Source organism: Prenolepis imparis, unplaced genomic scaffold (assembly GCF_030444845.1).
Source record: "Prenolepis imparis isolate NDT839.2.m4 unplaced genomic scaffold, iyPreImpa1.0 SCAF_8, whole genome shotgun sequence".
Taxonomy (NCBI): domain Eukaryota; kingdom Metazoa; phylum Arthropoda; class Insecta; order Hymenoptera; family Formicidae; genus Prenolepis; species Prenolepis imparis.
Window position 1 is genome coordinate 9,840,732 of NW_028141166.1, and position 20,089 is coordinate 9,860,820.

Genomic DNA, 20,089 nt, shown 5'->3' on the forward strand with positions numbered 1-20,089 from the left:
ATGTACTATTAAAATGTATAATCGATGAATTTTTGGCTCGTCTTAAAATATTAGAAATCGATACTTTTTTACCGCTGACCCTATGCGACGCAACATTATTTTATGTATATCAAGTTAAAAAATTTGTACGCTGGTGTCTGTTTGGTACCAAATGATTCTGTAATTAATGTACTATTAAAATGTATAATCGATGAATTTTTGGCTCGTCTTAAAATATTGGAAATCGATACTTTTTACCGCTGACCCTGTGCGACGCATCCTTATTTTATGTTTATCATATTAAAAAATTTGTACGCTGGTGTCTGCATGGTACCAAAAGATTCTGTAATCAATGTACTATTAAAATGTATAATCGATGAATTTTTGGCTCGTCTTAAAGTATTAGAAATTGATACATTTATGCCGCTGACCCTATGCGACGCATCCTTAATTTATGTATAGCAAATGTAAAAGTTTGTACGCTGTTGTCTGCTTGGTACCAAATGATTCTGTAATAAATGTACTATTAAAATGTATAATCGATGAATTTTTGGCTCGTCTTAAAATATTAGAAATTGATACTTTTTTGACGCGGACCCTGTGCGACGCATCCTTATTTTATGTTTATCGTATTAAAAAATTTGTACGCTGGTGTCTGCATGGTACCAAAAGATTCTGTAATCAATGTACTATTAAAATGTATAATCGATGAATTTTTGGCTCGTCTTAAAATATTAGAAATCGATACTTTTTTACCGCTGACCCTATGCGACGCATCCTTAATTTATGTATAGCAAATGAAAAAGTTTGTACGCTGTTGTCTGCTTGGTACCAAAAGATTCTGTAATCAATGTACTATTAAAATGTATAATCGATGAATTTTTGGCTCGTCTTAAAATATTGGAAATCGATACTTTTTACTGCTGACCCTGTGCGACGCATACTTATTTTATTTTTATCATATTAAAAAATTTATACGCTGGTGTCTGCATGGTACCAAAAGATTCTGTAATCAATGTGCTATTAAAATGTATAATCGATGAATTTTTGGCTCGTCTTAAAATATTAGAAATCGATACTTTTTTACCGCTGACCCTATGCGACGCATCCTTAATTTATGTATAGCAAATGAAAAAGTTTGTACGCTGTTGTCTGCTTGGTACCAAAAGATTCTGTAATCAATGTACTATTAAAATGTATAATCGATGAATTTTTGGCTCGTCTTAAAATATTGGAAATCGATACTTTTTACCGCTGACCCTGTGCGACGCATACTTATTTTATTTTTATCATATTAAAAAATTTGTACGCTGGTGTCTGCATGGTACCAAAAGATTCTGTAATCAATGTGCTATTAAAATGTATAATCGATGAATTTTTGGCTCGTCTTAAAATATTAGAAATCGATACTTTTTTACCGCTGACCTTATGCGACGCAACCTTATTTTATGTATATCAAGTTAAAAAATTTGTACGCTGGTGTCTGTTTGGTACCAAAAGATTCTGTAATCAATGTACTATTAAAATGTATAACAGATGAATTTTTGGCTCGTCTTAAAATATTGGAAATCGATACTTTTTACCGCTGATCCTGTGCGACGCATACTTATTTTATGTTTATCGTATTAAAAAATTTGTACGCTGGTGTCTGCATGGTACCAAAAGATTCTGTAATCAATGTACTATTAAAATGTATAATCGATGAATTTTTGGCTCGCCTTAAAATATTAGATATCGATACTTTTTTACCGCTGACCCTATGCGACGCATCCTTAATTTATGTATAGCAAATGAAAAAGTTTGTACGCTGTTGTCTGCTTGGTACCAAAAGATTCTGTAATCAATGTACTATTAAAATGTATAATCGATGAATTTTTGGCTCGTCTTAAAATATTAGAAATCGATACTTTTTTACCGCTGACCCTATGCGACGCAACATTATTTTATGTATATCAAGTTAAAAAATTTGTACGCTGGTGTCTGTTTGGTACCAAATGATTCTGTAATTAATGTACTATTAAAATGTATAATCGATGAATTTTTGGCTCGTCTTAAAATATTGGAAATCGATACTTTTTACCGCTGACCCTGTGCGACGCATCCTTATTTTATGTTTATCGTATTAAAAAATTTGTACGCTGGTGTCTGCATGGTACCAAAAGATTCTGTAATCAATGTACTATTAAAATGTATAATCGATGAATTTTTGGTTCGTCTTAAATTATTAGAAATCGATACTTTTTTACCGCTGACCCTATGCGACGCAACCTTATTTTATGAATATCAAGTTAAAAAATTTGTACGCTGGTGTCTGTTTGGTACCAAATGATTCTGTAATCAATGTACTATTAAAATAAAATTTAAAAAAATAATAATATTAGTTTTAAATAATATGTTATAATACTTTAAACTGGATTAATATTTTTGAAAGTTATCAGCTGATTTCCATCAAAAAATATTAATCGAGAATAAGATATTATAACATATTATTTACAATTTTACAACATTTTACTATTTTAATATTTTAACATATTATTTTAAAATTTAATTATCAAATTAACGCTTTAATCAGTTGATTTCTATGAAAAATATTAATCGAGTTTAAACAAATTTTATTTTATTTTTTAATAAACATAAAACCGAAGAATGGCGCGCGCGTAGCGCGCGCTTGTGTTGTTCTAGTTAATATGTAAAAAGGAAGAAAATCTGAATTTTTTTTATGCCACAATTAGATACGCATTCCATATTGTCTACTGAATGATTTTGAATAATCAACACCGAATTGTAAGGTGAAGAAAGCGGATGTTTCAGTGATGAACTCCTTCCTCGAAAAGAGGGAGCGCGAAGGTATACTTTGTCCAGCAGCGTTGCATCGTATCGCATCGGATTTCAGGTGAGGTCTGTGGTTCCTTGGGAATGGATACTCGGTTATGGGTTACGATCGCGGCAGTTTGCACATATACTCAGCCACGGTTGGGATACTACAGGGATATACATAAGACAAATATATACATAATACACGCGAAACCTTTTTAATTCTTAAAAAACATACTGATATAAAGTACAAACTCTGAAGAGCTTACGAAAAATTAATGATTAACAAAAAGACTCGAAATATGAAAGATAAAAATAAAAAGGACAAAAGTTTATAATTATAAATAATATCAATAGCAAGCTGTATATATAATAAAAGAACATTTATTTAAAAATTTCAGAAAATTTGTTATACATATATATTCTGTTTACATATATATATTATACATATTATACATTACTTTACATACATTATTTTATATATATATATTATACATATAATTCTGTCAAAATATATTTAACTGCATATTATTCTAAGTCAATAGATATGCATATATGTATATCATTGTAGATGCAGTCATTCATCAATTCATGTCGAAGGCGGAATGGATATCTGTGAGTCTCAATTACGAGGATTGTTCCTACATATTTTTTATACATTGTGTTTACGCCCACGATTAAGTAATACATTAAGGAAAGCAAGATTTATTCCAAGCAAAATGCAACTACAGCTATTCCGATCACGTAGCATTGACAATACAATCGTTCGTAAATTGACAGTTTAGAAATGAAAGCTCTGCATTTATTAATATTAGGGATGATGATTTTTACATACTTTTAATAAAATTTACACTAACAAATAAATAAATTATATTTTTGTATTATAGTGTTATATAAATAATTAAATATAAAGTACAACACATACATAAAATCAAAAATATATTTATTAAAAATAAAATTAAAATATATTTATTAAAAATAAATTATTAGAATTTATTAAAAGAAAATGCACTTATAAATCAATAGTAAGATTCCAAGTATCCATGCTGTTTTACTAGCAGCTATCAATAGCGAAATTCGTAAATCTCCATAATATCGTAATACATTCATAGTTTTGAATTTTTAGGTAGCTCTATAAATTATTTTTTTTAAATAGTTTTAAAGATAAATTTTCATGATATTCTTCATTATTATACCAACAGTAAATAAATTAGTTTTCATCATATCGTCTTACTATTACTCCAACTTCCAGGAGACTCCATCTGTGGAAAGCTAAGCGAGTCGTTTTATGTCAAATTCCAAATAAATAAAAAAATAAGCTTTTTAAAATATATTTTGGTTATGATATAAAAACGTTGTGTCTTATATATTTTTTCGAAATTATATTAAACTTTTGCTAATAATTAAATTTTCATATTTCACTGAATATTCCTTCTTGTCTTCTATTTTATATTCTTTTGTTAAGATTGTCATAAATCATAAATCTTTTTTTAGATATATATACATTTAATGTAATCGCAATGTATCTCTTATACTCAATGATTATAAAAATCAATGTAATAAATATAGATATATTATATATTAATATTTGTGATTTTTAAATTTTTTTTTACGCTTTACCAGTTCACTCTTCTCAAACATAGTTCAGCTAACAATAAGTAGTTTTCAGCTGAGTATAGCTCAGTCTGAAAAGCAGATTCCTGTTGAGCACTTTATCGAGATGAACTCGCAACGTTCGATCGACAACTTTTCAGATTTTACAGAACACTTACCTGTATACGTTGCATCGTACGAGTTTATTGATTGCCTCGGAAAAAAAATGGAAAATCAGAATATGCAAAGGGGTCGGGAGAGATTCATGCACGATCGCAGCTGTGCTGATGATGGCTCTGGCATGCCCTTACCTCTCCGCCCTATATGGATCTTAAGGGAGATTTCCTCGTGAAGAAAGAAGCAGGGGATCGAAGGTTGAGAAAATTGTGCGTTTATTAGTGAAGACGACGTTCGAGCAATCTCACCGCTTAATTTCATCGACGATGCCGACGCGAGGCCTCCGGAAGCCGCGTTGAGATCCTAAATGAACAGCCCTGCTGGAGACAAGAGAAGAGAGAGCGAAGAGTTCGAGCATTTCTCTTCGGCATTCTATATCACAAAATTTCTATATCACATACTTCTTGCGATTTGCTTGCAAAAATCGCAGCAAGTAAAAGCAATTAAATCTCTCTATCTATATGCAAGAATTTATAATAAGGAATTTAATGCGGAATCACGCAGTAGCAGTAATAATGAATAATTATGACGACAATAATAATTAACGAAAACAATAATAACAAGGCATTCACAGGTCTTAAAGGGACATTTACACCTATTTATACGTATATCATCGTATTATCGCTCTATCCTCTCCTCCCCTCGATTTAATTGCGCAATTCTCGTTGCTTACGATCTTCATTAATCACGTTCGTCTTCCGCTTCGGTGTCGCGCGAGTGTTATCGTCGATGTTAGAATTAAGATCGATTTTGAAAGATATCCCCTAATTTACCGTCGTCTTTCGTTTCTCGGTCACGGCGGACGGGCTGTCCTCGCGTCGAACAAAGAAATCGAAGATTAAAAAGAGAGAATTGCGCCTCATTCTCTCACATTCTCACTGTTATATTCCCGCACGCTCGCATTCTGCACCTATGTGGAACATAGCACATGTTTTTCTGTATATTTATATATATATTTCTTTTCTCTCTTTTTTTCATATTTATATATATATATATATTTATATATTTATATTTATATTTATAATCATTAATCCTCTTCGTTCATTATATACCTATCTATATATTATCTACAGGGCAGTAGCCAAACGCTGACTGACTGTGCGAGTGTTGTCGCTTGTGCTGTCCGCTCGCGACGATGCCGACGATTTGACTAGAGAGATGCGCGCTCGTATGTATATATCGTCTCGCCCTCCTCGTCATTTCGATGATCCTCAGGAGAGCACGTGCGCCTTTTGTGTGTGTTATGTATACGTTTGACACATCGCGATGTGTATACCGATCTAAATCGCGAATGGAGATTGCACGGGCGCGCCGCGATGCGCTCGAACCTCACCGCTTTTTTGGTCGTTTTATTGATGACGGCGAATATCATATCTCCCGTTGTTCGTCGATACGTTCCGCGAGGAAAGAAAAAGCAAGTACGAGTCTTTTTTTTTTTTTTTTTTGAGCTTACGATACGCCTCGGCTAAACGCCTCTCTTCTCGATCGCGACGCAAAGATCTCTCATGACGAGATGCAACAGCGGTAGCAAGTTTACGTCTGACATTTTCATTCAACGAAACATGTGGCTGACACAAGTATAAACGCCGGGGAATTTCTTGGGGAAGGGAGACATTATATTAAGTTAGATTTACATTTAATATTAGTTCCATGATTCTGACACTTCTCCGCCAACGTGCGCTCTCATTGTAACGCAATATCTGATACAAATTCTCTTCAGCGCGCTTACATTACTTACCGTTGTCGTAATATACGATGCCACGTGATAAATCTCAGACGTAAACCTACTTACTGAAGAGAATTATGCAAGATTTTTGGAAACAAAAGGTAAATCCGATGCCGAAGGCAAGTTGTCCAAATTGTGACGAGCGATTCGAAGCGCATCGCGGCCGAGAAGAAATCCTGGCGGCGAGCAGGCATCGCGGCGCGAATCGAGTCGTCGTGATTCTTTTTTATTTTAGATTCTATTCCGTACTTATATACTTATGAATTAGTGCTAAGAATTGCGTTCGCGCCGCGACGACTCACCGCTTCTCGCCGTTTTTACTTGTCTCTTTCTTTCTCTCAATCTCTTTCACTCTCTCTCTTTCTCTCATCACGTGTTTTCCTCTTTTTTTCTGATTCGCATCAATGATGACAGTCTAATTTCGACGCCTTGATTTCGCGTGAGTTCGAGGGACACTTGGTATTTTTCTCGTGTTTAGGCCTTTATCTTCCACAATCACACGTATTCCCGAATCGCATTTTCCGCGTGACAATGACTAGATTCTACACGAGCGTACGCGCATTGCATCAGCGTGTGTACGTGTCTCCTGTATGCGTAAATATATATATGTATATGTGCGTGTGTTTGTGTGGTCGTGTGCGCGTTTGTATGTAACGTGTGTTGATTGAGTCGAGTCGTTCCTCTCTTTAGTGAGAGACCGTCATATTGGTTGGCTTCGACGCACGTTCGATCTTTTGGTGTGTTCTCGCTGGCAGTAGCTCGATATCCGCCATGGGGATGACGCACCAGAAGCGACTAGAAGATCCATCCGTCCATCGATAATCCTTTTGAAAGCGCGATGGAAGCGAAGGTACCGAGGTGCGTATATATGCTTGACGGAGAATCGCAATCTCCCTCTTTTTCTCCCCCTTCCTCTCTCTTTCTCGACGCTCTTCTCGTCTTTCTGAATAAGTACATATGATTTCGCGACCCCCATCTTTCCCGAGGAGGAAGACTCGGACGCGGACTACTGGTGATTATAGAAAAATGCGCGATCATAAAAAATACGTTACGTTTACGATGCGTTACCCTGACGTTACAGCGGGCTGTATTACGACGTTTGAGACTCGATTTTCTTCCGATCGTGGAAGGTAAACGTCGCGGAAACAGGAGAAAGAGAGCAACCGGCGAATTCGATCTTGAGCAGATTAAATCTATACTCTCGACGAGCCCTTGCTACACGCGTTAATCTAAGTTCACAGGAGACACGATCGATGAGATCCGTTCAAGAGCGTTCTGAGAGAGAATGAATATCCATTGTATCGCGAAGTATCGATTTACGAGCTCATAGCACTTGTCTCTCGCGGCAAAAATTGTATATTCTCGCAGAATTTCGAGTGGACGACTAGAAGTACACAGCGATTATCATCATCGCTTCAATCAAACACCTCAGATAGCTGCAATCATGTACTACATATTACGAACATCTCATTTTGTCGCATATAATAGAATGAAACCAGATGGCCAACCCCTTTGCGAGTTCAATTGGAATCACATTTATATATCCCAACTATTTTACTTGATTGAAAAATAGTTAAAATAGTTTTTCTAATTTTTCTTTTCTTTTTTTCTTTCAACACTTGCTAAGAAATGAAGAGATATTTTAACTATTTGTACGAATCATGAGATACACAAGCTATGTGACTCCAATCGAATTCGCTTTTCAATCCGAGAAGAGCGAAAGAGAGGAAGAAGCTCGCGAGCTCAAGTCGATTTTCTGCGCGAACCTCTGAACTACAACGGCAACGAGGGAGGATTGTGTGACTCGGAGATAGATGGTATTCGCGACGGTGTTGGTCATCCCCGAGCGATCGCGTGACCTTCCTTTTTTCGGCTACGATCCACCGCCCTGCGTGCATCCGCTTGCACCGAACTTCTGGAAGTGGAACGCCACGATCTGTGATCTACGCGATTGACCGCGATCGCGATTCCGTCGTACGTTCAATCTATCATCATCATCAACAACATTATCATCATCATCGGTGTTGTAATGGCTCATATGCAATGACGAGCGCGATTACGTGGCCCCGTTGCGCCTTCGCGTGGAAGAGCGAATCACTGAACAAGCTCCTGACTCCCGTATACGAGCGATCCGACGAGCGATCAGAAAGCTCGTCGTCGTCCACCCGAAGGGAATAGCTCCTTCCATGTCCGCTCGGGCAATGATTCCTTACCTCGACGGAGGCTCTCCGTCGAGGGAAGTGTTACCGGTCGCGAACTCGCCGCCGAACGATTCTCGGCCGATCGACGCATGGTCTGGTCTGAAATGCTTTTGGTTTTGGAGGTCTTGGTCCGCGCCCCCCAATGTCCCTAAACCATCCGTCACGATTACGTTGCCCCCCGTTTGCCTTTCGTCTTCCCACTACCGTGCTCCTGTCCGGTGCTCGGACTGGGCGGGCTGCTACTATTTAATCTAGCTACCCTCCGGTAAATCTCGCTATTAACGAAACGCGGATACGAGTCCCGATGCATAAGGGTGTAGATTTGTAGCTGCGCCTCGTCGAAAGTGTACGGCGTAGGCTCCACCATGTTGCGGTTCACGATCTCTCGTACCCGCGAGTCCAGGCTCACCTGGAAAAAAATAAACAAGTTTTTTTTGTACTTGCAAAATTGCAAGATATTCTATCGCTTTAATTATTAAGATCTTATAATATTTTGGGAAAACTTACACGCATCTTATATATACCTAATATGTATATAAAAAGGTCTTATGACAGAAATTATAAAATTATAATTATAAAATTATAAAATTTTATTTCTTTTTAATTTAATACATAATTATAATTTTCTAAAATGGACATCTAATAGTCTAAGATAAATAGGCAATCTATATAATCTTTTGATCAATTTCAGAACGACTTTGCTGTAACAAAAATGGCGAAGCCTAACACGTTCAAAGTTATAAACGATTCAAGATGAAAAGCTTTCCGAGAATTATGGACGATAATGTATGCGCGAGATGCCTTTAGCACGATCTTTTACGTTATCTCATAAAACTATCTACGTGATTGCAATAACGCACGGATATGTACTATACAATTTGCCGTAATGTTCGAATGGTAAAAGACGGTTCGTGCATTCGCCCCGTTTGGACGATTGAATAGGTCGTTAAGGGGGTCACTGGGTCACTAGGTCAGTAGGTTAATATAGAAGAAATCACACACACAATCACGCGCACTCGCAGTTTTCCTCGCAAACGGAACATTATATTGTAAAAGTATATCAACGTTGCATCCCCTCGTGTCACATCAAACAATATTCAATTTTACTGCATTATTTTTATAATTCTTACGTGCTCATAACACTCGACTTTTTGCATCCGATAAAATGGCGCAATTAGATCATGCATCCTATGTAATGTTATCGATTCTATCGTCAAAGCTAACAGCTCTAGAAGGGTAAGCAGATATTGTTTTATGTTATGAAATATAGGTGCTTATGCATCGATACCGATCTCATGTTGCTACATATGTCAGTAACAATTACAAGATTAGAAAATTTAAATTACTCATATGTTTCTATACAGGTTGATGTTGGACGAATGTATATTTAATTATGGTATATTTTCCCAAGCAAACGAAAAGAATTTTTTACATCAATATTGTATTCAGAGCAAAAAGAAAATTTATTGAGAAGCATTAATGCTAATATATACATAATTTATGTCATATAATTTGACATTTTAAAATAATATTTTATTCAATCAATATTTTATTCAGAAGTGATTGCTTTATTTTCGCGAGTAAAGTTTTATTAAAGCGATGTAATGATTTCAAGGAATATATATGTGCGTATGTGATTTCAACGAATCGATTCATTTGAAATACTTCAATTTCAATCGTCAAATAAATGAAAGTAATTTGAGAACAATATACCTTTGACAATATAAAAACTTGTCGAATAAATATAATATTGTTTTAATTTATAATACTCCTCTTAATAAATATTATATCCCTCTTCTTAAAAAAAATCTATTATTATTTGAATACTGAATATATACTGACAATGAGAATTACTTGTGAAATTATAAATTATTAAATCATAATAAACGAAAATTCATTCGCTGATTTTTTTCTAAATCTCTTTTAACACGATTATACTTAATAAGTATGTATATATATTCTATATTTTCTCTCGTGAGAGCAAGAACAGGTTTTTCTTTACTCACCTCCTTCGGCGAAAGTATGGATATGTAATCCTCGTAAATGTAGCGCGCCTTCTCCTCGATCGTCTCGGGATTGCTCTCTCGCTTGAGTTGTTCGCAGGCCAGCCAGAAGGCGATATTCTCCTCGCTGTATTCGCTCACGAGGAACTCTCGGAAGAGCTTGCGTCCGGCGGCGCTTCTCATCAGTTTGTCGAAGGACGAGCCCCAGGCTCGAACCTCTTCCAAGCTGCAACACTCCAGGCCGCCGTCGAGGCCGTCGAGTCCATCGAGACCGTTACCCGCACCTGCACCCGCGAGATCGGTGCCGCCGATGCCGCCACCATGTTCGCCGCCGACGCCGGCGTTGCCCTTTTTCTTGCCCGGATCACCCGCTCCACCAGTGCCCGTCGAATTACCACCGACTGCCGCCAAACTGAACGATCAGCGCACGTTAGATCTCGTTATCGTTCATCATATCGTGGAAATTGTTAAATGAATACAACGAAGCGATGATTTTTTGCAATGACCCAAAATTATTACAATTATTTTATAATATTATTCGAGAATTTATAGTATATGCAATATTTATCTCTAATATTTGGATTTTTTATTATATTTATATATAATTGTTGAAGTAAAAATTTAGAAAATAATTAAGAATGTGCAGATTGATTGTTGTGTATCTCTTTGTTACAAATGGTCAATCTACTTTACAGCTTCTGACTATAACAAGTGATGTGCAGAATTCTAAAAGATTGAGATTTACCACAAGTTATCATGTCGATATCGATGATCGTAAATCGTTCTATTAATTATCACAATCATACAGTGATATTACTTTTTTTCATTATTCTTGTTTGACGAACGTGAGCATGACAAAAGGAACACAAATGCGAAAATAATGATAGACAGCAGGAAGAAGAAGAGAGATGCGTGGAAATGAATATTAAACTTAGTAACCTCGGGAAATGAGATGAAATGAACGGCAGGGAGCAGGAATACGATCCACTGGACGAACACGAATGCAGTGGGGAATGATAATGAACGACTTACGTTAAGATAGTTAATTTAACCGAGGCTGCGGATAACGCGAGATATAAAGAGATGTGAAAAGGCGGTATTGAACTGAGAGAAAATATTAGTCGTGTCGATAACAGACGTAGAACCGGGTCATTGGAAAGTTTTTTTGTCTTTGATGACGCGGCTGTTTTATATTTATGAACTACAAATGCGGAAATAAACGGTGACCTTAAACAATTTATACGTTTCGATTAAAATGACGAAAATGACTCTCTCTGATGCCTTCCTTTCTCTTTCTCCCTCCTCATTTAAAAATTCATTAAACCTATATTTATTTAAAAAAATTTTTCCATGATTGAATAAGATAATAATGGTATTTTTATGATAAATTTTACTACGTTATTAATGTTTGATGTAAAATCACAAGTTTATTACAAAGTTACAAAAAGGTTTTTTTTTTATTTGATTAAGTCTATAAGTGAATTACGTTTGCAAGCTCATGGTTTATGTCAACAACAGTTTCTTTAAAAAATGTGTTTCTTCGTTATAACAACTATATACTAAAATACATATTATTAATACACATTATTACACATTATTAAAAATTGCGTGTATTCGGACATGTTATTATTTTTAAGTAAAATATTTTAGACTGCCATTAAAGATAAGTTTGATGTCCTCGAGAGTTGAGGAAAAATATATCTGTTGCGTAATATGAAGCAAGTGACAGATCCTTGATTGCGCTAAATCGAAGAAACTGTTACATCTCAAAATAATTTTGAAGATTTCTTCACCCCAATATACGGTATCAAGTATACATAGTCATGAACCATATTTCCGTAGTGGCAATTCAGGAAATGCTGCATTTAAGGCAGACTCTTTCGGGTCGATGCTAGTCCGGAATGAATAGGCTATTCGCGTATAATCTGCAAAGATGGGTCGCCGAGGAAGAACGCGTGGTATGTGCATAACCCCGTTTCTGTGAGCCGTAATACGTGCATTACGATAGCATCGTCATCGACATACCAAACAAGCAGCATTAACGCACACAGTCCGTGGCCTGCTTACCATTTATTCCTACTTGTGGCATGAAACACAGAAAGGTAATATATAGATACGTCTGCACGGCAATAAATGGATCATACACGTGAGTTTAAAGACAATGGACCGATATCGTTTCAATGACGAGAGGTTCAGTAGATGAAGTAAGCATGAAAATAGCCACGCGCACGATAACGATAATGGCGCGTTTTACTCATTTTCATCTACCTTGCACTAGTGATTACAATGAGAGCTCTTTGTGCTGACTTGCTTTGTCAGTCATACTGTCATATACTCGCTGTCGCGAGTATGTAGTTATGAAACGGAGAATTGAAGTTATACTTTGCACGATTCAGAAGTCTACTCTTCGTGCACATGAACGATTTGTCCATTGTCGTGTATATGTATACGTGAATGAAGTACTATTAATTATAGTTTAGTGAAACGTTTCGTACATCAGTGCATTGCTTAACTGCAAATTAAATTGATGTAACACATCATTATTAAATAAGAACGAATCGATAAAAAGCAAATAAGAAAACGACAAAAGACATAAGCAATCAGATTTTATATTTATATTTATATTACAATGTATTTATGTGTATGTATTTTTAAAGGGAAAATTTTTGCGTTATAAATAAACTCTATTATTAAAGATTGCAGACTAAAATTATGTAAAAGAGCGCTTGTAAAAAGAGGCCGGTGCTTGATTTTTCAGGTCAGCAATCTCTTTTAGCATCAATCGCATCGATGTACGAAATGCAAGCGGGCAGGGTCGATAATACCACGAGCAACTGCAACAACAGCACCAGCATAGGCAACAGTTGTCCTTTTTCGAGCGGCCCATGACCACCTGACGTTGTTGCGACTGCTGCTGTGACGCAGGCGTCTGCTGTTGCTGCTGCTGTTGCGATTGTTGCTGCTGTTGAGACGACTGCTGCGGATTACTATGCTGCATCGTGGATCCCGAGGCCTGGCCTTGGTTCTGTGCACGGAGGCGACAACCACTAGCTACACCCTCGCCGCCTGTCCCGTGACTAACACCGATCCCCATTGCAGTTGCACCGAGTCCACTCGACATCTGCAATCAACATTTCCTCTGAATCGGCGCACCACGTGCGAACGAGCTTATCCCGATACTAAGAATAGGTGTACTAAATCAGCGGCTTCCAGAACACAATGGACTTCTTCTTCGCTTCGTGATTTGTTTATGTAAAGTGGCTGATATTAAATTTTTTTACAAACATGCGCTCGGATATAGATATTAATAATATGAAGTTGTTCTTTAATGCGGAGGCGGTAAAGGCTGATGTTGTACATACACAATTGATGTCTATATATATAAACCAAATTAAATAATCCTGTATATATAGTTATAATATAATCATTAATCGATATTAATAGTCAGATGTTTTATTCTTTTTATATCTTCACGCAGATATATTTAATTCGCCATAAAGAGATGCAAGAGCTATTTTTATTGTAAGCTGAAAATTATTACGAAAATCACGTAAAAAGGCGACTTGGAAAAATTTCGGAAGAAGAATGAATTTACTGGATACGCCGAAATTAAGTCACAGTCAGCGTTCAACGTAAGAATCGGGGTAATCATTAAATTACGATTGAAATAGTCTATATTTTCGGAAAAAACATGGCAATCAATTTGTCTGCGGCAACACGATAAAATCGTCAAGTTTTAATCGAAATAAGCTGACCGTACGATAATTGACACATAAGCCTTCAAAAAGCAGCCAATTAGTTCGGATACGATTGTCGTACGCTCAGCTGCACGTATCGATTGGCTCGTATTTTCAGCGCGGCCCGGCGATGGCGATATCGAAATGAGAGATGTAGCCAGAGATTTATTATTCTTCCGTTCGCTGTTCCGTTCGAGGTCTCCGGTATTTAAAATTCATGATCGCCAGACGGCTGGAGCTGATCGATATTGGATTCTGAGAGAAAGTTTAAGGAGAGGAATTAATCCCTTAATGCCATATTTAAGAACGATCTCAATTCGAAACCGAGTACGTTCCCTATCTTTTCTCAATAAATTTTGACATCTCAATCGCGCATAATGCCCTAATTTCCAACGCAAATCGATACTCTGAAAATCCATTTTCGTATTGATGTAGGTGGTTTTTTTTTAATTCATCAAATATTATATATATAGATAACAGATATCAACAAGAGAATATTTTATCTTAATCATCAAAATCAGAATATACGAAGTAATCTGGAATCAAATATAATTGAGAATCCATTTTTCATATTTGAAACCCGCGAGGAAGAGAGAGATTTCGCGAACAACGGAACGAAATTCGCGCATAATTTTATTCCAGCATAGTTTTCAGCAGAGATTTCATTTCAACGAACGGAGAACCTTGAAGAAATATTTTTTGCGCGGCCTGCTCATTCTCTTTCGTATGCAAAAAAAAAGATTCGCGTAATGTCTGTACAATGCATGTAGCCGCGTGTGGTCCTTTATTTTTATGCCACGTTATATATCGATGACCTGCTCTACGTGCGGCCTCACGCGATAACGACCATATCGGACGGTCGCTTATATGGGATGTGAGCAGAGGTTGATAAACAGCGGGCACTCGCATAAAGTGTACACGTGTAGCCGCGAGTAAACGTGACGACGCGTACGAATGAGCTGCGTAAGGACGAAAGAGAGGCAGAAATGGGGAAAGAGAAAAAAAGATGGGCACGTGGAGTAATCAGATCGAACAGGGAAACCGTTCAATTGTGCTTATAGCAATATAAATCGACGCGGTGATTTGGGACAACCGGGAAATAGAGACCGGAAATTGTAGAGTCCATGCGCAAAAACCACGTTTAAACCGCGGTTCGCTCATAAAAATACGCGATCGTTGATATATACGGAGCAAATTTCAGTTTGTATCTCTGAAAACGTGACTCCAGTTACGACAGTGTAACGTAATGATGTAAATTTCAATAATCTCCGAGTGTGATTTGTTTTGGCAGACGACGTGGAAACAAACCGTTGCTTACATTAGAGAACACCACGAAATTTACGAAATACTTAGAGCTGAGCGATTGATGCGAACTATCAATTTTACATAAGTTTTATTGGCGTATAATCATAATAATTTACATTCAAATTGCACGTATATCTGTAAACTATGAATCTGTCTAATAGAATAAATAAAAATTAAAAACTAATTTTGTTAAAATTCAATATTTGTTCACTAAAGATTAACTTTGATCAATCAATCAATTAATTGAAATGAAATATATTATAAATAAAATAACAAACACAAATATTATTAGTTGTCTATTTTAAATTTGTCTTTGATAATCGTTAGTAAACAATCTGACACTCGTGTAGACTAGTATTTTGGCACAGAAATGATTGACATTTTCGGATACAATTTTGGATATTGGTTTCGCCATCGTGGCTTTCAGTCGCAATCGCTGCCAATGCATTTAAAGTGATTCTGAAACGGCGATAGTGTTTACGCATAGCTGCGTGTCAACATGTCAATGGCCCAATGGCGTGTTACCTTCGTGCAGCACGCAATCGCGGAGCACGTGCAGCTACAACCCCCGCTTCTCTTTCCTACAAGCGCTTCGTCCGATAATCTTGTAAATTTACTTCGATCGGGGAACACGTATGTGCGCGTATAAATGAATTTGAACAGTAAGGTGCAAACATTTCAAGCGAGATTCTAATCAGTGATAATAAAGTTCTTACGTTATTATGCGTTTTCGCTCTTTCCATTACGCGTTATTGTTATTTTAGAATAAATTTACAACATAATTCAACTCTATCGTCGTCTAAGGTAATTTAAACACGCTTGAATGCAATTTTAATTTTCAATTTAACCTTGGTGCTTATCTGCTGTTTTTAAATTAAAAGAGTATTTGTACATTTACAAACATTAATTTTCATTATTGTTATAAATAATTGGAATTTTTTTATCAGACTTTCAGATATTTAAAAAATATTATTTTGTTTCTGCTAGTATAATGCGAGCATTATACTCGCTATGCACACCTATATAAAAAATACCACCGCATTAGGTTCACCATAAATCATAAAGCAAATAGGGGTTGCTGCAGTTAAATTCCTTATCGATCAGCGCGATTACTTGATTTCGTCGATCTTTAACATTTTTTTCAACGACAAAATAGTGAAACAATAATAATACAGTGATTCCTCCTCACCTCTATCATGTTCCATGCGTCCGAAAGCGAGTCCAGCTCGCTTCCCGCGTCCTTAGGATGAGCCTGATCGGCGCGTGGCCGGCGCGGCGCCGAGATAAAGGGGTGCGGGTGCGGGCACGGCCGCGGGCGCACCGTGCCCGCGTTCGCGAGTGTCCCTCCCGATATGCGATCGTTCCTTTAGCCCGGTCCACCCGCGGGGCCGCCTCGCCGGGCCTCGCCCGAAGCCCGCATGCTCGCACCAGCGCGCACCTCAGCCGAATAGGGTAACAGCCCCAGCTCACGTCGTCACGGAAATCTTTACGGACTCGCGGACGGACACATAGGTACGCGCACCAGGAACCGATCGGTCGCCGAGCGGGGTTCCTCGAGCCTGGGGCGAGGCGCTACTACGCCGACGATGATGGCGACGTCGCGCGACGACACTGAACTGCGACGGACCCCAACGCGCGGAGGGTTACGTTGCCGATGTTGCGCATGATACCTTGCCCATTTCCCGCCTTCTTCCGCTTCCTGATGCCGCTGCTGATCGTTTCCTCGTCGATCCTCTTCGTCGAGGATACCACCCGCGTCACTTATATCACTTTACCGTCGTCACCCTCCACCACCCTCCTCTCTCTCTCTCGACGGGGTGGCCGCGCGCGCGGATCGACTAGTCGGTGTCGCGATAGGAGAGAAAGGGAGAGAAAAAGGAGAGAGAGAGTGCGCGGATGCGAGGGTCGTCGCGGAGAGAAATAGGAAGCGGAGGTCCCTTTCTCGCTGATCGATGGCACACGCTCTCAAGGATGGACGCGAGCGGATTCGCCGCACTCCATGGTCGGATTTGGGAAAAATTCTGTCTGGTCAACAAACCAGGCTCGAATCCTTGAACTTTACGACGACGAGGATGTCGCACGCGATTAACCTATTACGTCTCTTTCGGCTACGCGATTTAAAGGCGCGGCCGCGCCGCGCCGCGTCACGCTCGCGGTCTCCGACCAGCGCCAGATCTCACACTCGGCGCTCGCTTTCCTCGCAGCTAGCGTAGGTGGTCGTACGCGGTATGACGTTCAGTTTCGTCCTCCGTTACGTTTGACGAAATTATAAATAGATACTCGCGCGCCTGTTGGTACGCGAGGCGCTGGCGTGGCTAGCTTGAGCGCTGCTGCTGCTGCTGCTGCTACCGTTGGCTACCTCGGACCGCTGATGATGTTGTCGTTAGGTCTGCCTCTGTTGCTGATGTTGCTGATTGCGCTGACAGACGGCCGCGGAATTCCGTCGCGCGTATTTCGCAGGCGCGAACGCGGAAGAAGGTGAGAGACAAGGATAGAAAAATAGAGATCAGAAGAGAAGAGGAACGGAGAAAAAAGGGAAGACGATGAGAGGAAACGGAGAGAGAATGTTGACGCGTTTGTTGCGTTTGGCAAAAAATGAGGATAATAGAAAATACGTGAATGAGAGAAAGGGAAGAGAGTTGAAAGATAGAAAGAGAGGGATCGAGAGAGAGAGAGAGAGAGAGAGGGGGAGGAGAGAGAGTGAGAGAGAGAGAAAGAGAGAAAAGGAAGGAGAGCGGAGCGTAAACGAGTCGATGCGCCGGTTATTGATTGGCAGAAGTCGAGAGGGAGAGACGAACTCGCAGCGCTGTCACACCGGCAAAGCAGACTGTCAAAGACTATCTTTGTGCTAACTTCTCGTCGATTGATCGCTTGATATTATCTCGGAAGACTTTCGAACCGAGCGTCGAACTTATCTCCGCGAGACTGTTGAAGATTGGAAAAGAGCTTTTTAGGAAGATCGGTTTCAGGAAGATTCGGAATTATCAATGATAATTATTGGAAATCTCAGTTGATCCTCTTTTACGATTTTTTGAATGGCAAGAGATAGCTCTGCTGATTTCGGACAACGATGTTTCCTTCTAGATCTTCATCGAGAGCGAACTGACGGACGTGGTACGACGGATGCAAAATCTGACGCAAGTGTTTGTGTGTTCTAATGAAAAAAAAATCTTCAAAGAACACAACCTGAGAGACAGAGTGTCTATTGCCCAGAGCAAGAAGATCGATATTCGTCGCAATTGATCGCTGCTGGTGTCCCACGATTTTATCGCGCGGTTGTATTGCCGGAACACGTATTACACTGTTATGTATGCGTGTTATATCTTATCATTATTTTTCTCCTTTCTTTCTCTAACTCTTTCTCTCTTTCACTCTCTCTTTCTCTCTCTCTCCCTCCCTCTCTCTCCCACTATTCGATGCGACTGATGCGGCGTTCGAAGACGTATCTGGAATATTATCGAGTGTCCTCTCCTAGCCACCCTTTTTCCTGCGCGACAACCCCTTGCCCTTGCTCCACTTTACGCGTGTCCCTTATTATAATGGCCGGACCGACACGGACGACGATCGGGAAAGCTCCGGAAGCTCGAAAGCTCCGCGACCCGCGATGAGCTGTCGTCGGCCTCTCGTCCGGAGTTGGACCAATATGGCGGTTACACGCGCTTACACGATGCCTTGGCCACCACTGCTTGCCTGTCTCGCGGACGATTCCAGCGACGCCGACGCGAGGCGTCGCGATGCGAAGCTATCCGACGCGGATGCGTCTCCGCAGATCGCTACCGCCACCAACGCCGACGCCGCCACCGTCGTAGAACGCCGACGCCGACGCCGACGCCGACGCGGTGGTTAAGCCGTCGTACGAGCGTCGGGACGGTGGAGCTCGTGTTCGTGATCCTGCGTGCGAATGACCCGCCGATGATGTCGCGATCCCTTGTTATGGATCATTATGACTATGACTCGTTACGGTCAAAATCGAATAGTCGTATGAATGATCGCGATGATGGAAATCCGAAAAACATATGATGCCGCATGAGCTCGACTGAGAAAACATTGTAAAAGTATTATAACGAAACGATTTTTTTATGATTCCAAAATTATAATGGAATCATTAAAAATTATAGATGACTACGTCAATTAATCGTGCTATGATTAAGGTAGACTTACTTCAAACGCAGAGAAATAAAAAGTAAGAAAATCATGAAATATACAAATAGATATCGCGAAGAAAATGAACGAATTTATTTATACACTAATAGACAACAATTCTAAGAGATGGCTATACAATTTTATTTTGAAAAAATATCGAGAGAACTTATGTTACATCAGCGAACAGATAAACTATTTCTCAAAAAATTGCTGTGACTCTGAAAGAACCCTTAAACATTTCGATTCAATGGATTAATAAGATAATTGACCAACAATTGCTTTTAATTTATAGCGGTATTATAAATCTCAGAAATAATTGTTTCTCACATTTACACAAAAGAATTATCCCAATTTTTTTTTACATTTGTCATGTTTAGTGTGTCAAGCTTCAGTATTGCTATTATCGTAAAT

The 20,089-nt window shown here is 38.7% G+C and overlaps 1 protein-coding gene across 3 annotated transcripts; it reads right to left on the reverse strand.

Moving 5' to 3' along the window:
• Nucleotides 1-4,761: 4,761 nt before the first annotated feature.
• Dhit (regulator of G protein signaling double hit) lies at nucleotides 4,762-19,340 on the reverse strand. 3 transcript variants are annotated; one of them, XM_083044495.1, is made up of 5 exons: nucleotides 16,725-19,340; nucleotides 13,319-13,614; nucleotides 12,561-12,569; nucleotides 10,497-10,905; nucleotides 4,762-8,899 (listed from the first exon to the last, which is right to left on the reverse strand). In XM_083044495.1, the coding sequence occupies exons 1-5, from the start codon at nucleotides 16,731-16,733 to the stop codon at nucleotides 8,657-8,659; spliced, it is 966 nt and encodes a 321-aa protein (XP_082900621.1). In that variant the 5' UTR covers nucleotides 16,734-19,340; the 3' UTR covers nucleotides 4,762-8,656. The 3 variants fall into 3 exon arrangements, with proteins under 3 accessions (XP_082900621.1, XP_082900623.1, XP_082900622.1); XM_083044497.1 differs by lacking the exon at nucleotides 12,561-12,569 and having other exon boundaries at nucleotides 13,322-13,614; nucleotides 16,725-19,338; XM_083044496.1 differs by lacking the exon at nucleotides 12,561-12,569 and having other exon boundaries at nucleotides 16,725-19,338.
• Between the last annotated feature and the right edge of the window lie 749 nt (nucleotides 19,341-20,089).

Coding starts and splice junctions, on each gene's coding strand:
- Dhit (XM_083044495.1), bottom strand. Junction 8,900..10,496: donor CCATACTTTCGCCGAAGGAG/GTGAGTAAAGAA, acceptor ATTTTTTTCCAG/GTGAGCCTGGACTCGCGGGT.